Below are 16,475 nucleotides of genomic sequence, written 5' to 3'. Positions count from 1 at the left end.
GGTAGAGAGGTGGTCGGCTCTGGGACTGAGCCCGCATGATGTTGTCATCACTGTGCCATAGACCCCGTGTCAAGGAAGAGCGTGAAGTCTGCTCACAGCACTCGCAACCGCTACTCAAGCCAATGGACCCTCACCAAGTGCCAGGCGTCCACCCCGGCGCGCACCCTGACCTCAGACTGGCGGACGGTGGGCTCCCAGCACGGCATCACCGTCACTGAGAGCGACAGCTACAGCGCCAGCCTCTCGCAGGACACCGGTATGTGATGGGGACGGTGCTCAACCAAGAGGATGAGTGCTGAGTGGCGGAAGGATTGGGGACAGCCTGGCCGCTTGGGGTCCTTGGTGGCTCCTGAGCCCCACTGCCGGGGACACGCGGGCATGGGGAAGGTGGAGATGGCGTTCCCAGTCGTGGGATAGGGATGGTGAAGACCCGATGCCCTCTCCCTCTGCAGACAAGGGCCGGAACAGCATGGTGTCAACCGAGAGCGCCTCGTCCACCTACGAGGAGCTGGCGCGCGCCTACGAGCACGCCAAGCTGGAGGAGCAGCTGCAGCACGCCAAGTTCGAGATCACCGAGTGCTTCATCTCCGACAGCTCCTCGGATCAGATGACCACGGGCACCACAGACAATGCCGACAGCATGACCTCCATGAGCACCCCCTCAGAGCCCGGCATCTGTCGCTTCACCGCATCCCCACCCAAGCCCCAAGACAGTGAGCGCGGCAAGAGTGTGGCCGTGCCCATCCCACACCGTGCCAGCAAGAGTAAGTTGAGTCAAATACGAGCGTAGAGGCAGGGCAAGGTGCTTGCTGCAAAGGGAAGGCACAGGAGCAGCCTTTTCATGCCCCCTTTGCCCCTCTCTGCCCAGTGGCCGTATTTCAGTATCGTGCTTTTCGCATGCTTGTTTGCATTACAACACAAATGGTACACGTATCGTAACACACGCGTGTCAGAAGCTGTTGGGCTGTGTCAGAACCTAATAGATGTTGATACGATCTGTCAGAGGCTGATGCATGCCAGGAGGTTGTAAGAGATTCTGACACAACGTTTAGGGATTGAGACAGAATCTAACGTGATGTCAGGATTTCCCAGAACCTGCAGCATTTTAATCAATCCTGGAAAACTATTAAAAACTATTCCGATGGATTCAAGAGCCTGACGATAAAATAGATGCTGACCGATTTTATTGGATTTCAAGAGATTCTGACAGATTGCAGTAGGCTTTAAGCGACTTGTCAGGTTGTGAAAAAATGCATTAGAGTCTGACAGAATCTGAAAGAATCTCAGGAAATCTAATAGCTCAACAGAATACATCATTGTTCCAGAGTCTTCCAAACACCAGCACGTTTCAAGAGGAATTTTTAATATCCTATCATGGAGTATCAGAATCTGGCAGAACCTGTGAGATCGGGTCAGGCTCTAATAGATCCAGTGAACAGAGGCCAGCTGTTCCAGCTGTTGCCAGATGCTTCCAGCTGTTGCACACCTGTTCCAGATGTGGCCGGTTGCTTTAGCCCACTCTTGCACATCTCTTTCCAGATGTGCAAGAGGGAGGAACAGCTGGCCACATCTGTTCTAGATGTGCCCCCCCCCCCGCACCATTCCAGATGTGGCCAGATGTTTCACCCTGCTCCGAACTGCACACCCTTGCAGATGCTTCCAGATGTTGCCACATGGCCCAGCTCTTACAGATGTGCATCTGTTCCCATAGGGGGAGTCTGCTGCTACAGATGTGGCCAACTTTTTCCAGCTGTTGTACACCTGATCTCAATGGAGCCCTCTCTTGCAGATGTTGCACATCTGTAGACAAATGTTCCAACGATCACAGATGTAGGAAAAGAGGGAGCCATGGTGCTTGGAAATCACAGGCACTCAGACCATGAGGGATGCTGCTATCCTGCTCCTTCTCCATTGCTTTGCGTGATGCCAGAAATGGAGGAGAAGGGAAAATGGTTTCAGATGAAAAGGGGAGATTGAGGAAGAAGGTTTGGCAGTGAGGGCGGTGAGGCGCTGGCACAGGTTGCCCAGAGAGGCGGTGGTGCCCCGTCCCTGCAGACAGCCAAGGTCAGGCTGGACGGGGCTGTGAGCACTGCTGAGCTGTGGGTGTCCCTGTGCGCTGCAGGGAGCGGCACCAGGCGGCCTTCAGCTCCCTTCCACCCAAACCATTCCCTGAAAAGCAGCAGGCGCAGCGCACAACACGTCCCATAGCCATAAAGCAGAAATCCATCACAGCCCCAGCGCGGTAGCACAGCGCAGTCCGGGCAGCGGCGCTCAGCTCCACCCCCAGTGCGCGCCGCTCCCCATCCTCACCTCCCCTCTCCCCTCTCTCAGGCGATTACTGCAACCTCCCGCTCTACGTCAAGTCGGACGCCTTCTTCCGCAAGCCAGACTCCCACGAGCCGTGCCCTGTGGTGCCTCCCCGCGAAGCCTCCATCCGCAGCCTGGCCCGTGGTTACCACCCCCCTGCCCGGCACCTGACGCTGGACCCCGCCGCCAAACCCCCGGGCCTTCCTCCTCCCTCCTCCTCCTCCTCCTCCTCCACCACCTTACCTCAAAGGACTCTACCCATGCCCACCGCGGCCAGCACCGCGCCGGCACCCGCCCCAGCGCCCGCCGCCCCTGCCGAGCCCCCCGCCGCCACCGCCGCCGCCACCGCCGCGCACTCCAAGGTCGGGGGCTCGCGGGACTCGCTGCTGGAGATGAGCACGTCGGGCGCGGGCAGGGCGCAGAAGCAGGGCGCCGGAGCCTACTCCAAGTCCTACACGCTGGTGTAGGCGCCGCGGACTCAGCCCCTGCCCGCCCCTATTTCTATTTAAATCACGGACCTGTACATAAGGAACTCTTTTGTATAAATGAAACTATTTTCTTCTTCTCCAGATGGAAAACAAACAGACGAACAAAAAACAAAAAAACAGGGCACAAAGAATTTGATGTTACAGATGAAAAGAAAAAAAAATATAATATATATGTAAACATATATATATTTCACATCATTTTGAGAGGGGCACAAGGAAAGACTCGGCGACTTTTTTTGTTTTGTTTTGTTTTCCCCCCCTGATCTCGTCGGTGGTTTTGACAAAGGAACGTCTCAAAGACATTGCATGCTATTTTACTGTTCTGAAAACAACAGGAGTTGCTTCAATTTGCAAATGCTTATGTGTTAATACCTTTTTCTATGAAAAAAAAACCAGCGCTGTGTGCAATAAAGGTTATGTTTATAGCTGGGTGTTCTGCGGTGGCTGAGCGCCGGCCAGGATGGGGAGGGCAGCAGTTGGTGCCAGTGCTGTTGGCATTGGGCTCTCATTCACCCCTTATTACCTCTGCTAGCTGCTGCTGCTCAGCACATCCCCCTTTGCCATCTGCTTGTTGCAGTCCTACAACGCTTTAAACCCAGCGAAGCCGGAAGCTGCCTTGGCAGCAGTGGGTTTTATGGAGGGGAGACCCAGAAAATGAGCGGCAATGACAGTTTCTTGTATTTTCATCAGTTGTGGTGACTGTCAGAGCTGCCCTGTGCCAAGGAGCGCTGGGGGCGGACAGGAATGCCCCCTCCTTAAAGCACAAATCCCAAGAGCTGTTGTGAATGGCATTTACTTTTACACAACTTCTCTCCCTCAGTTTAACAGGTGGCCGGAGATGATACGCCAAGTTTTTCAACTTGCATGCAAGGAGGACACGGATTTCATGGCAACTTAATGCTGAAGGTCACGTTGTGCAGCTCCAACAGGGCTTCTTAGGTCCTGAAATAGTGTATGTGGCTTGCTATAAGGTAAGGAGACAAGAAGGGACAACGTGAAGGAGCCAGTGAGGCTGGGAGGCACGCAGTGACCAGGCACAGCTGCCCCCATGGATGCACAGCACAGAGGCTGCAGCTCTGCCCTCATCAGCCCACCCCCATATGGGGTCTGCCTTGCAGCGTTCGTAAAATGAAACCATTCCTGCTCCCTCTGAATCGGTGGAAAGCATGGAAAAGCAAATCAGCCTTTTCCTAGCATGTTTCCAAGAGTGCAGAAACAGTTCAAGCGCATTTCAGACATCAAACCCTGTGCAGAGTTTGCATGGAGCCAAGAGCCCATCCCAGAGCTGTGTCACAGCAAGGCAACCGTGCAGCTCTGAAACATCAATCCCAGACTTGAAATAGAGGAGGCAAGAAAAGGCAAGTGTGTTCACAGCTGTGAGAGTAAGTGGATTAGCGAGATAAAAAGAACAACAGATTACGAAGTCTTTATTATAATCGGCTAGCACAGATTTCCTTCTACATCTTAGCAAGAATTCTCCACCTCACCTTCCCCAGCAGTTCCAGACTGTGGCTTTGCATTCATTAACAGAGGCCAAATTCCTGGTGCTTGGCAAGCATGCTGCTCCAGCACTCCTTCCCCTCCCCGTGACCCCGCTCCACTTTGCCACGGCTGCAGCCCCTCCCCAGGATGCCCCAGAGCTCACTGCCTTGCACAGCAACGAGGCAGGAGGTGAAGGACACAACATCAGCAGCTCTGCACAGAAAATCCAGCACCGTAGCCAGCAAAGAGGCAGCTGAGAACACATTGCAGTGGTCAGAGCATCACTGCTCACAGTCAGCATCTCCTGGCCCTTCCATTTGTGCCATAGCTCCTGGATCTCCTCACCTGCTTCTCAAACACTTCCTGGTTTCCCAGTCTGGCACCTCCCACCTCTGCTTCTGTTTTCTCATCTTTCTCAACATCCTGCAACATCCTAAAGCCAGCACTCAAAAAATGGATGCTATAAATCAAGAGAAGCTCAGGTCCTGTCCCTGCCAGATGTGGAACAGGTGTTGTGGTCTGCAAAACTCTGAAACGAGTGACAACAGGCAGCTAAGCCAAAGGCTGGGGTGGTAGGGGGCTGCCTGGGAAAGGAGCAGCCCCAACAGTCTCATGCCCAGCCCCACTCTGAAGGCAGGAGCCCCCAAGAAAAGAAGAAACCAGGTGACAGCATGCAGCACACCTCCTGCTCCCTCAGTGCCTGAAGCACACAGCCTGGGGGACATCACTGTTCAGGTCCAAGAGCAAGGGAAGGAGAAGTGACTGCTCTGCCTCAGCTCCAGCCCAAAACAGAGGCACGGAGGAGGGCTGAAGCTGATGAGAAAGAGCCCCACCTGGATGCTTAATTGCTGCAAACTGCTCTTAGCTGTTTGTGCCCTATTCTCCACATCCTAGGCTTGCAGCTCCCAGCACTGTGCTTCCACCTAGGCTGGCAAATGCCAGCTCTGCCACATGGATGTCAGGCTCCCACCAGGAGCCCCGTGGTTGCACCTCGGTCTTCAAGGCAACGCTGTCCAGGGAAGGAGCCACCAGGAAAAGGATCTCAGTGACCAGCAGACAATCTACACACACCAAGAGCTAGGTAGCAGGGTCACCACGGCCACAAATCTCGCTGGGGAATGCGACGCACAAAAGGAGGGACGGTGCAGGGCACGACGGCCAAGGCAGCTACTTCTTCCCCTGCTTCTGCTGCTGGTATCTCCTGAAGTGGGTCTGGATGGTGAGAGCTGCCTTCTCAGAGGGATCGCTGAAGAATTTGCCATCACTGCTGGCATCGGGGGTCAAGCTGCCTATGGTGAGAACCAAAGAGCTCCGTGAGCACAGGGATATCAGGAAGCTGTGAGCCCACCAGCACACACAGGGACAGAAGGAGGCAGAGAAAAGCCCAGCCTCCCCGGCAGCTCTAAGCCCTCTATTTACACAGCTTTACTCCCCAAAGACCTCAGCTTCCCCACGTTTAATCACCACGTATGATACTCACTTACTTTCACACACACAAATAAGATTAGAAAAAAAAGCCCAGCGCTGTACAGCAATAAAGCTCTCACGCTGATAAATGGGAGCCCTCCCCACTCCACGCTTAATGTGGCATTAGGGAAGTATTGTGAAATTCAACAGGAACTGAATCAAAGCCACTCAGCAGTGCTCTTTTAACCGACTGTGTCACTGCTAAGCACCCCCCGAGCAGCGATCAGAAATCTTGATGCCAGATGCTGCTGTATAAACTCACCAATGTCACCTGAACCCATTTTTATTCACATCCTAAAAGAAATTGCGAAGTAAAAAGATACATAAAAAAGTCCACGTTGGGAATCGGCTCCCTCCTGCCCTGCTTAACAAGATACATCGTCAGCTGTAAATCCTGCCCGCTGCAAAAATCAAATGCCAGAGGCTGGGGAGCCGCTGGGGGCACTTAGAGCTGTGAGCTTCCAGAGCCCAGCCCCCAGCTGTGCGGGCTGCTGACAGCTCTGTGAGAAATACACCGGGTGCAGGAGCTCGGCGAGGCTCAGCAGTGACAGAGCCCATCAATAACAGCCCACTGCTGAACCAACACGAGTGCCACCGCCAGCCCAGGAAGCCTTAGGGGACCTTCATCTGATCCCAGCAATGAAAAGCCCGGCACAGCGGCCAGGTGAGACAGAGCTGTTCAACTGAGGAGCGTGCAGGGTGAGCGGCAGCACCCACCCCAGCATCGCTGTACCTGCCTTCATCCGATTACTGGACGGGGTGCACTGAGAATAGAAGCAGACAAATCCTATTTGCTGAGTGCTGGAGGTCTAAGAAGAGCAGGGAGGAGGGAAAGTGGGGGACAGCCCAAGCCACGTGTTCCAATGGGGCAGGCTGCACGGGAAGGGGGAGGCAGGGATCAAACACACACATGCTGCTGTCTGTGCTGTCAGCACTGCCTCCCCCCCAGCTCCACACTCACCTCTATCTCCAGAAATCGAGTAGATGCTGTTGTGACGTGAGCTCCTGCCTCTCTAGAAAGGCACAGAACAGAAATGCAGTCAGTGGGAGCAGTCCTTTCCAGCCAGCGGGGATGCACTGAATGGGACAGGGCTCCACTGAGCTGTCTGCTATCCATTCCCTTTGGGAAACTTGAAAATACTTACTGTTCCCTTAAAGAACCTGAAGAGCAGTGATTAATTAATTTGCATTTGTGAGAAGTCCTCCGAGGAGAAGCAGAAAGCTCTGTATCAAAAATCTGATCTGGAAGACTTGCTAGGAACACCTTAGGATGAACGCTGGCACAGCCTAACCTCACTAGGGGTGCATTTCAAACCAGCATGGAACCGGACTGACTGGGTTGGTTTCCTCAGCTCTAGCTCCTATCACAGTGCTGCAGCCCCTGGGATGCCAGGTCTGCTAAGGAACATCTTCATCCCTGCAAGATAACAGCTTGAGTTTGGCTACAAACACCAACCTACATTTTTCAGCATGCCCTGCCTCCCAGAATTACCCCATTCTCTGTCTTTGAAGGGAAAGAACAAATCTCTCCCCCTTGCCCAGACCTTCTGTTCCAAGCAGACTGTTTGGTTAACAGATGTTTGCTGCTCTTTATTTGAGCTCTGCATCAATCCCTGCCCTCGCTGCAGCCCCATGCATGCCAGGCACCCTACTTTCCATACATACCAACCAAGGGCCTCCCAATGCCAGCACAGAGCAGTGAGGCAGCCTGGCAGCACTCTCTGGGTACAACAGGTGCCCCACGCTGCCACTGCACTGCCAGAGAAAGGCCTAGGGCTGCACAAGGCCAGCAAACAAGCCCTCTCCTCCCTACCAGTTGCCTTCTCCAGCTAAATCCAGCACTCACATCGCTGTCCCGGCTGGTGCGGCGGCTCTGTGTCACACACTGGATCTGCCAGGGCAGAGGCTGGTACACAAGGTATGGCAGGGGCTCTTCTTGGAACAGGCTGGTCCCGAGCTGGATGGAGAGAGGATTTGCAGCAGGTCAGAGAACGGGGGAGAAGCGGATGAGCAACAGGAAGAGCTGCTCCTGCGTGCACATCAACACTGATCACACCCTTGCTAACAGTGGCGATGCTCAGCTTGTCATCCTGGCACCATTGATGGGCAATTCTCACTGGGTGTTCTCACAGGTCCTGGTCCCACAGTGCACAGCCAGCATGGGACTCACAGCCCACGAGAATGCTTGCTGCCCTCTCCTCCTCCTCCACCTGACTTCATGCTTGCCATCAGAGATGACTACAGGGTCGCAAGCAGCAGGTCAGGAAGGAAAGATACAGAGGCAGCAGATTGTGCTGCTGAGCTCTTAAATGACAAGAACTAAAGCTAAGCAAGTCGTGAAAGCAAACACGGATGTTATGGATAAAGCTGATGCCGTGTGGCACTGTGTTAAGTTCAGGTGACCCTCCTGCTCAGGAGGGCTTTAGGATGTGTCCCACCAGACAAGCGTGGAATCCTCATCCCCTTCCCCCAGCTCCAAGGGCTCAGGTGCCCCCAGCTATAGGGTCAGGTGCCCCCAGCAGCAAGCAGGGGTGGTTTTCCTGCCTTCCAATCCCAATTTGCTCCAATTTGCTCCCCATTTGCGGCACCAAGGCACCAGACTGGAAAGCCTAAGTACCTGCACTTTGCAGTTCTCTGCAAAGCAGCTGTTAGATCTACTTTGCTACAGCCACAGAAATTCAAATGTGCTCAAACCAGCTTAGAGTTGACAAGATAACAACCCCCACGCTTCTAGAAATAAGACAAAAAGCATTAAATCCTACCTACTGCCAGCTCCAACTCACCTGTCCAAATGCTCTCACCACAAAAAACAGTGCTGTCATCAGGGTCCCCAGCATGGCTGCGGTCTCCGAGAGTCTCCCACCGTCCTGGGAAGCCAAAGCTCTGGCAGTGATGCACTGTGGTCTCTGAGCAGCAGTGACTGAAGCGCCCCCTCCTCCAGCAGGCCGACTCCAAGCTCCTTAATGAGCTTACAGCTTGTGTTCATCCTGGCACCATAATCACGCTCTGTCCTCTTGCTCTTCTAATCGTTGAATTTCTCCAACGTATGCAGCACCAGCATTCCAGGAAAAGCAAATCCTCTTCTTCCTTATGTACCTGTGCAGACCTATGCACACTCACACACCCAGACCCATGGCTCTGTTTTGGATTGCTTCTCAGCAGGATGACAGCACTGCCTCCCGCACCCAAAAGGCCTGCAGAGTCCAGATGTGAATTTGGGTTTCTCAGTGCCATCCCGTGCTCTTTGCCCAGCAGCTGCTTCAGAAGAGCTGTAGGGAACCAAGAGACTTGATTGCTTCAGTTATTACATGGGCTCAACAGCATGCTCAGGTCTGTGGCATCGTATTTGCTATAGCTGAGCAGGACAACGTGCAATTCAAGGTCTGGGGGTGGTTTGTGTTTTGCTCTTAAGGACGTGCATCTAGCCATTGCCCACCATTTCTACACGGCCAACAGATTCTTCCTGCACCTCATCTGTCCTACAGCTTCAGTAGCTCCCCTCACTCCCCAGCACGCACAGCAGCAACTGCCTTCCTTCCTTCCATCCCCCTGCATGCAGAGCACAGCTGTGCACAGCAGCAGCACAGCCCCTCCGTGTGTCTTCATGCCTCGTGCATCCCAGGACCACATTTGTCTTTGTGTCTTGCTGCTGCTGTACCAGGAGCTCAAATCATATTACAGTTGTCAGAGTTCTCCCATCCCCATCCATCTGAAGCCAGGATTTCCAGCTGTGCTGAAGTCAGAGGTGGAAAACCAAGGGCAGGAGCTGAACTCCCTCTCCCTAGCACTTCTGTCATTGTCCCTGTTACACACCTGCAGCCTCCCAGCACCGGAGCCTTCACTCCAGTGTTTAGAGAGAAGACAAGCTGAGGTTTTAACCAGACCACCTTGAAAAGTCCCAGAGGAGCAAACAGGCAGAGGGAAGAGCGGATTGTGGAGTCCCACGGCTGCTGGCAGGTGGTGGGAAGGGAAAGGACCAAACCGTGGGCAGAGGACCATGGCAATGAAAATGGTGAGGGGTCTGGAGCACAAATCTTATGGGGAGTGGCTGAAGGAGCTGGGATTGTTCAGTGTGGAGAAGAGGAGCTCAGGGGAGACCTCACTGCACTGTACAACTTCCTGAAGGGAGGCTGCGGTGCAAAAGGGTCTGGCCTCTTCTCCCAGGCAAATAGTAGGATCCGAGGAAACGGCCAGAAGTTGTACCAGAGGAGGTTTAGGTTGGATATTAGGAGAAACTTTTTCTCTCAGAGGGTGGTCAGGCACTGGAATGGCTGCCCAGGGAGGTGGTGGAGTCGCCGTCCCTGGCAGCGTTCAAGAGGCGCCTGGATGAGGAGCTGCGAGATATGGCTTAGTGCTTGTGGTACTGATAGGAATGGGAGGGGGGTTGGACTGGATGATCCTGCAGGTTGTTGCGATTCTATAACAGCACAGATCCAACTCTCCTTGGTGGTGAGAACGTGACCCAGCGACGCAGCAGCACAGGACCTCAAACAGCAGCTGCACATTCACCACTTTTAACCCAATCTGCTTTATCCAAGAGCAGCCCCAGAGCCAGGCCCCGTTCCCCAGCAGGGCGACACATGCCAGGGAGCCAGGGCAGAGCCAAAGCAGCCAGGAGAGCACCCGGAGCCCTCCTGCACCTCCCGCAGGGCTGGCCTTGCTCTGCAGGCACACAGCCCGGCTCGCAGCCTTGACACGAAGCTCAGAAGGGAGACAACCATTGTAATGAGTCTGGATGACAGTTTTATGAAAAGGGCAGGATACAAGCCCATGAAAAGCTGTCCTGCTGGCTGAGAGCCCCGTGAAGAATTGCTTTTGTAGTTTTGTTTTCCAGCTTTCTATCTGCCCCTGCGTTTGCTACCGTGGCCAGATGCTTAATAGAATAATGGTAATAAAGCTACAGCGAGCTGAAGTGGTCTTAAAAATTGCCAGAGATGACCTTGACAAGACAAAACATGAAGCAGCCTGGAGAAAAGTGAGGGGAAGATGTGAAAGGTAAGTACGAGCTGGCTATCTGAGACTACAGCTGGATGGCTCAGCAAGCAAAAATAAAGCCGCAAACGTCACCCCATACAAAACAGACTCGTGTTGATTTAATTTGCTTACAAAACCAGATACAGCGATCACAAGTTTCAACAGGAAGAATAAACATGTTTCAAAATGTATTATTGCTAAGAAAGCAGGCGCTTCCCCCACACCACCAATCTATGCTTTTCAGAATGCAGCCTGAGCTCAGCTGCACGGCTTTGGGTGCAGCATCCACCGTGCTGACAGCCTCCCCCCACCTTCAGGGAGCCAGAAGTCCAAAATATAACTAGAGATTCTGCCACGTGTTCCACCAAGAGCTGGGAAACCAAAAGCAAAATCCCTCTAGGCAGGGATTGGCATAATCTGACAGCAGACAGGAAATCTGCATTTCCATCCATCCCTTCCTATGGAGCAGGGATTGCCCCACACAGCTGCCATTCCCTGTGGTCACATGAGGTCTCCCAGCTCAGCCCAGCTGGGATTTCTTCAGCAAGGACACGAGCGTGATGCTACCCACTGCAGAAGATCCCAGGACAAAGGCTGGCTGAGGAATTTAGAAAATATTAAGGAGCTCAGCCCCAAAAGAATAAAAATAAATGCAAATACGGACATTCTTCCTGAGAGTTTTAAAATGTTCATCAAAAATATATTTCTATTGGCATGTAAACATTCCCCTGCCACCCTCACAGCACAAATCGCTGCAATGCTGTGCCAGTGCACAACAGCCAGGAAGGGGGAGCTGTGCTTTACTCTGCTGCACATCATTAGCCACTGAGAAGCAAAACAGCACTGAAGGGTGAAGAGCAGCAACTTCGCCATCCTCCCCGCCTCAGCTGTCTCCAGAGAGAGCGACTTTGAAGCTGATTTCTCACAGATGGGATCCCTTGAAATGCAGACTTCTCATCAGACAAAATAGCAAATGGTACAGCGTTTTTTTACAGCATTAAATATTTAAAGTCAGCTCGGAGGAATGACTGATAAAACAACCAAATACCACTTTCCCCACTTAGTGGTATGAAAGCACGGCCTGATTTCTCCCACCCCTCTGGTTCAAGCAGCCCCCGCCGACCTCTGCATGCCAGCAGGACGTGGCTGTGCTCTGAATGCAGCCCATCCAAAGCACCACAACCACAGCCACCTGCTGAGGTGTGAGCTCACATCGGAGCACAGCGTGTGCCAACCCCCAGCCCTGCTCCCAGCCTTGTTTCAAGGTTTTGGGAGAGCTGCTCCAAGCAGCGAGGCCAGCGCTCAGGTCTGCCACGCAGCCCTGCTGTGCAGGAAGAGCCCCAGCTGCTGAGCTCCACATCCCCTTCCCCAGGGCAGGGAAGGATGCAGATGGGGCTTTGTCTCCTCGCAGTCACACTAGGCTGAGTTCCCCAGCACTGCCTGTACCAGCAGACACTGCTGCTCGCTCTCCTGCCATCCCTGCTCCGTGTTGCCATCAGCACATTTGTAATACATGAGCTGAGCTCCCATAGCACAGTTATGCTGCGCAGTTCTGGCCAGCCTGGCAGAAAGAGGAGGACACAGGGAACTCTCTCCTACAATATCTGCCATGAAAACCACCCTTGGTTTTGTTCCTATTGTTTCCACACCAGAAGAGAGGAACATTTCCCAGAGTCAAAATCTGCTGTTTCCCAATTCTATAGCCATTTTGCTGCCCGTTCTCCCCTGCTCATGCACTCGCCACAGAAGCCAGATGACTTGGCTCATCTGTAATTAAGCATTTGTTGGGCATCAGTGTGGGCTCATTTCCTGATACATTTCCTCTAGCAAAGTCTCAGTTAGATTCATGTCCTCCCCCTTGACCAGTTACTCAAAGTTCTCCATGATTCACAGCTATGTCTCACAGTTTCTAGAATACTAATGAGAGAACTGTTGATTTATTGAAGCCCTGATATTTCACCACTGGATTAAACAGTCTATAAAGTATATTTGGACACATTACAGGATTAGAAGAATCCACCTGGGAACTTCACTTCCTCCTCCCTCCACTCTCTTGTAAAGAGACTTTATTTCAAGGGCACAGCACAAAGACAGAGATGGCTGGGTATCACCAAAACCCACCGTACCATTAGAGAGACTGCACAGCCCCCAGCTATCATCTCTCCAGGTCCTGTGCCCAGAGCTGAGGGCTGAAAACATCAAGTCCCACCTTTCAGTAACGGTACACTTTAATTTGTCTGTTTTCATCCAGCCCTAGCTGAAGTAGGCTGGAGCTGCTGGCAGGGGGCTTCTCTGCGCCTGGGAAGAGAGGTCTGACAGCTGGGTTAAGGAAAAGCATGGCTTACACAAGAGATTAGCAGGCATGAGCACAGCCAGGAGACAGGGCAGGTACTGAGGGGCAGGAACCAGCCTCACACACACGTGCTGCCTTCAGCCCTCTGCATCCAAGTCAAATGGAATTAAAGGGGGATTACGGAATTCAAAGGAGCGCTGCGCTCAGGACAGCGTGTGCTACCAGAGGGCCTGAGGGATTTGCTGCTAATATCAGTGTACACTGCAAAGGAGATACTTCCAGCCCCACATAATGCTGTTACAACACAAACCTGGAAACATTCCCATTAGGTTTCACTCACTTATACGTCTCCAAATTGAGTTAGACAGGGCAACTCCACCAGGGAGCCCAGGGCCTCCCTGCACAGCCGTGTGGCCACCTCACCTTGCAAGTCACAGCTGCCACACACAGCTTTGGCTGTGCTCATGGCTCCCTCACACCAGGCTGCCTGTATCAACTGCACCAACCACATGCCTACAGCAGCAGGCAAAATTCTCACATTACTGTCTCCAACTGTTGTGTTTCACAACACAAATGGGAGAAGGGAAGGAGAATCTCTCAGGTAAGCACAGCTCAAAGATGGAAAAACCAGGTCACTCGTGCTCCAACTGCTAAACAACATTCTTTTGCAGAACTGGACACTAAAATAGAGGCTAAGGCTTCAAAATTGCTGTTCAATCCTTTAGTGGCTCCTGATTCATTCACCTCCCGCTGTTTCCTCCTGCCTGCTGCAGGAAGCTGGACTACAATTAGAGACCAGACCCAGGCAAAGGATACATCCTTGAATCACTCTTGAAGTCTTCTAGCCATTTCTTGTTGGTCTCAATCATTCCTTGAATACTCATCTTGTCTGACTCACGGCTCTGGAACACGCGCATCTGCTCACTGTTGGGAGAGAAAAAGACAGAAGTGGGAAACGGGCTTAGACAGAAACAAACTCAGAGATGAGAAAAAGCATAGCTAAAGAAAGAGCCAAGGTTAACAAGCAACCTCTTCTGAGCTCTAACTGTTCTGCACAGCCACATCACAAAGGAGAGCTGGAGCAGCAACAGCCCCCCATCCCACCTAGCTGCTGTCCTTCCTTCAGCCTGCGTAGCATCAGAAAGGCTCAGCTGGCAGGCAGCCTGCAGTGTCACCCCTCCAGTGACACTTGCCACAGCAGAGCCAGCCAGAGTTCTGCCTGGAGACAGCTGGCACCCTTGGATTCTGCTCCTGAGATCAGTGTTAGCTGCACAGCTCTGGCTTCTGAAATACAGCTGCTGTCTCAAGGCATGTGGCAGTGAGTAACCAATGGTATCTAATTTATCTTCTTAATATCTAATTTGCTTCACTGAACAAGTAGGTAAGAAACAAAATCACCTAATTTAAAACTTATTCCAGGCAAATAAAGGCAATACAATGAAAAAAAGAACACTCAAAAAGACACTCACCTTGCAGGTACATATCCCAGCTTGTTGTCTGAAGGACCAGAACTTCCACTGGATGATGGGAACCCACCTGGGAAACAAACATTAAATACATTAAATACACAATTTAGTGAGGGTCCCCCCTCACTGAAAAAATCAACAGGCTTTATAATCTGAATGCATCTGCTTTCCTGTTATGGACACGCCATCCCTACAAGTGGAGCCATCTGCCAAGAGCTCAGTGTTGTTATAAAGGAAGCTGAGATGGTGAACCCTATCTCCAATCCACAGGAGGCTGCTGCAAGATCTGGATTCCTTTTTGCTCATTTCTTTAATAACTTCTCTCCTGTGTATGTCAGAGGCCAAACTTTTCTAGAGGCAGGATAACATGGTTGGACATAGATTGTACTACCAGGAATGAGGTTCTCGTTCTTGATCTTATTAGCACTACTCTCAACAGCAGTACAGGTTGGCATGATGAGCTGATTAGAACACACAGCACTGAAATCAGAAGTCGTAAGCAAGCAGTGAGATGGAGTAAGGACAGGAGACCTACCTGGAAAGTACTTGTGCCACTTCTCTGCCAGGAAACGGTCCACTGACTGCCCAGCCACGAAGGAGCGGCTGGAGCTCAGCCCAGTGCCCCAGGCCCACTGGTGAGGCACAGACAGCCCAGCAGAGGGCCTCGAGGAGGCACCTGCCTGCAATCCTGCCAAGGTGGAATACGTAGAAAGAGGAATGCTGTCACAGGGAACCTGCAGGGGCACTTGTGTTGAAGTGAGGAGTGGAGGCTGGAGGGTGTTCAGAGAGCTCAGAACGCCAAGGACCCCATTCAGCTCGTTGGTGATGTGCTGCACAGAGTTTGTCAAGTACTGGATCTTGTCCTGCTGTAGGGCAATCTGCACCTCTGATCGCAGGTCAGCTAGCAGAGGAGAGAAGGGAAAAAAGGAATCACTGGAAAGGTGAGGGAGACACCGTCTCCTTATCAGGACTCACTTTGTGCTGCGCCACAGTGAGCTGAGTTTGATCAGTCTCTGCTCACAGACAGAGCACCAGAGACAAAGATTAATTTTAAAGGAACAGAAGGCAAATAGCACAGGCAGCAGACATGGGAAACTACCAACTTCTCCTGACAGAGATGTGAGGAGGAAGCCTGGACACTGACAGAGCGTGACAGCTCCGTAGCAGCAAAGAAGGAACAGCTGAAGCCATGTTTTACACTCCACAGTAAAAATAAGGGTAGATTTAAGAGGCAAGTTCATGCACAGATTCCATCCCTCTCATACACCACTACAGGCAGGAAATAAGTTTCTCAAGCAAAGTGTTACATACAGAGCAGTCTCAGTCATAAATAGCAAAGCTGCCTTAGACTGAAATGAGTACAAACAGGAACAGCCTTACATACAACTGAGAGGCAAAAGGGAAAGCCAGGCACTGCAAAAAACATTGAGCACAGAGTATCAAACCAGTCAGAAACTTACACTTTGGCAAATGTACGTTTGCACTGGATATACTGTTTGTGTCCTCAGAGCTGCTGAGATCAAAAGTCACCATCTTCTTGCACGCAACACTCCTTAGTGTATCTTCATCTGAAAGCTGATAAGGGAAACATTGCAAATAAAACCTGCTTTCTGTCTCTGCAACAGCAAAGCCATTGGACTACTGCTTACAGCTCATCTACGCAGGCAGGACTGCATGGTCAGGCACAGAACAGATGAAAAGAGAGTCTTGCGACTCCAACAGCAATGTTTGAAAAGTAAAGAGACTGTGTGGCCTCTGAAAGAAGCACGTGCATTCACTGGAGGCCAAATTTAACAGCTGCATGAACCAGCCCTTCCAGGCAGAAGTCAAAATGTTCTGTGCATCAAATATGCCTTATAGCTCTTGCAGGTTGGGTCATCTCTTTGCACCAACAGAAAGTGCTCGGCCACCAGAAGTCTTCTGCATTCACATCTACACTGCTGCTCTAAGGCCACATGCTCTCAAGCAGAGCTGGACAGATTCCAAGATCTGTCCTGA

At 52.0% G+C, this 16,475-nt stretch overlaps 2 protein-coding genes across 6 annotated transcripts in view; one reads left to right on the top strand and one right to left on the bottom strand.

Moving 5' to 3' along the window:
* Positions 1-3,214, top strand: part of DSCAML1 (DS cell adhesion molecule like 1) — a 79,178-nt gene extending 75,964 nt beyond the window's left edge. For both annotated transcript variants that reach the window (XM_048968525.1, XM_048968524.1), the window contains exons 31-33: positions 62-256; positions 453-764; positions 2,332-3,214. In XM_048968525.1, the coding sequence (XP_048824482.1) occupies positions 62-256; positions 453-764; positions 2,332-2,774 (950 nt within the window). In that variant the 3' untranslated portion in view covers positions 2,775-3,214. The remainder of the gene's footprint in view (positions 1-61; positions 257-452; positions 765-2,331) is intronic.
* Positions 3,215-4,268: 1,054 nt separating this feature from the next.
* The window catches only part of CEP164 (centrosomal protein 164), a 43,674-nt gene continuing 31,467 nt past the window's right edge, over positions 4,269-16,475 (bottom strand). For 3 of the 4 annotated variants that reach the window (XR_007380950.1, XR_007380951.1, XR_007380952.1), the window contains 7 exons: positions 15,938-16,052; positions 15,013-15,378; positions 14,481-14,547; positions 13,828-13,935; positions 7,591-13,030; positions 6,706-6,757; positions 4,269-5,566 (listed from right to left, as the gene is read on the bottom strand). Coding sequence is in view for 1 of the 4 variants with exons in the window: in XM_048968527.1 (XP_048824484.1) it covers positions 12,931-13,030; positions 13,828-13,935; positions 14,481-14,547; positions 15,013-15,378; positions 15,938-16,052 (756 nt within the window). In the remaining 3 variants the exon portion in view is untranslated. Of the gene's footprint in view, positions 5,567-6,705; positions 6,758-7,489; positions 13,031-13,827; positions 13,936-14,480; positions 14,548-15,012; positions 15,379-15,937; positions 16,053-16,475 lie in introns of those variants that run through there. The other variant, XM_048968527.1, reaches the window with a different exon arrangement.

The sequence above is a fragment of the Lagopus muta genome, chromosome 22 (assembly GCF_023343835.1).
Source record: "Lagopus muta isolate bLagMut1 chromosome 22, bLagMut1 primary, whole genome shotgun sequence".
Taxonomy (NCBI): Eukaryota; Metazoa; Chordata; class Aves; order Galliformes; family Phasianidae; genus Lagopus; species Lagopus muta.
Note: the sequence above shows the minus strand (reverse complement) of the source record. Positions and strands in the feature narration are given on the sequence as shown.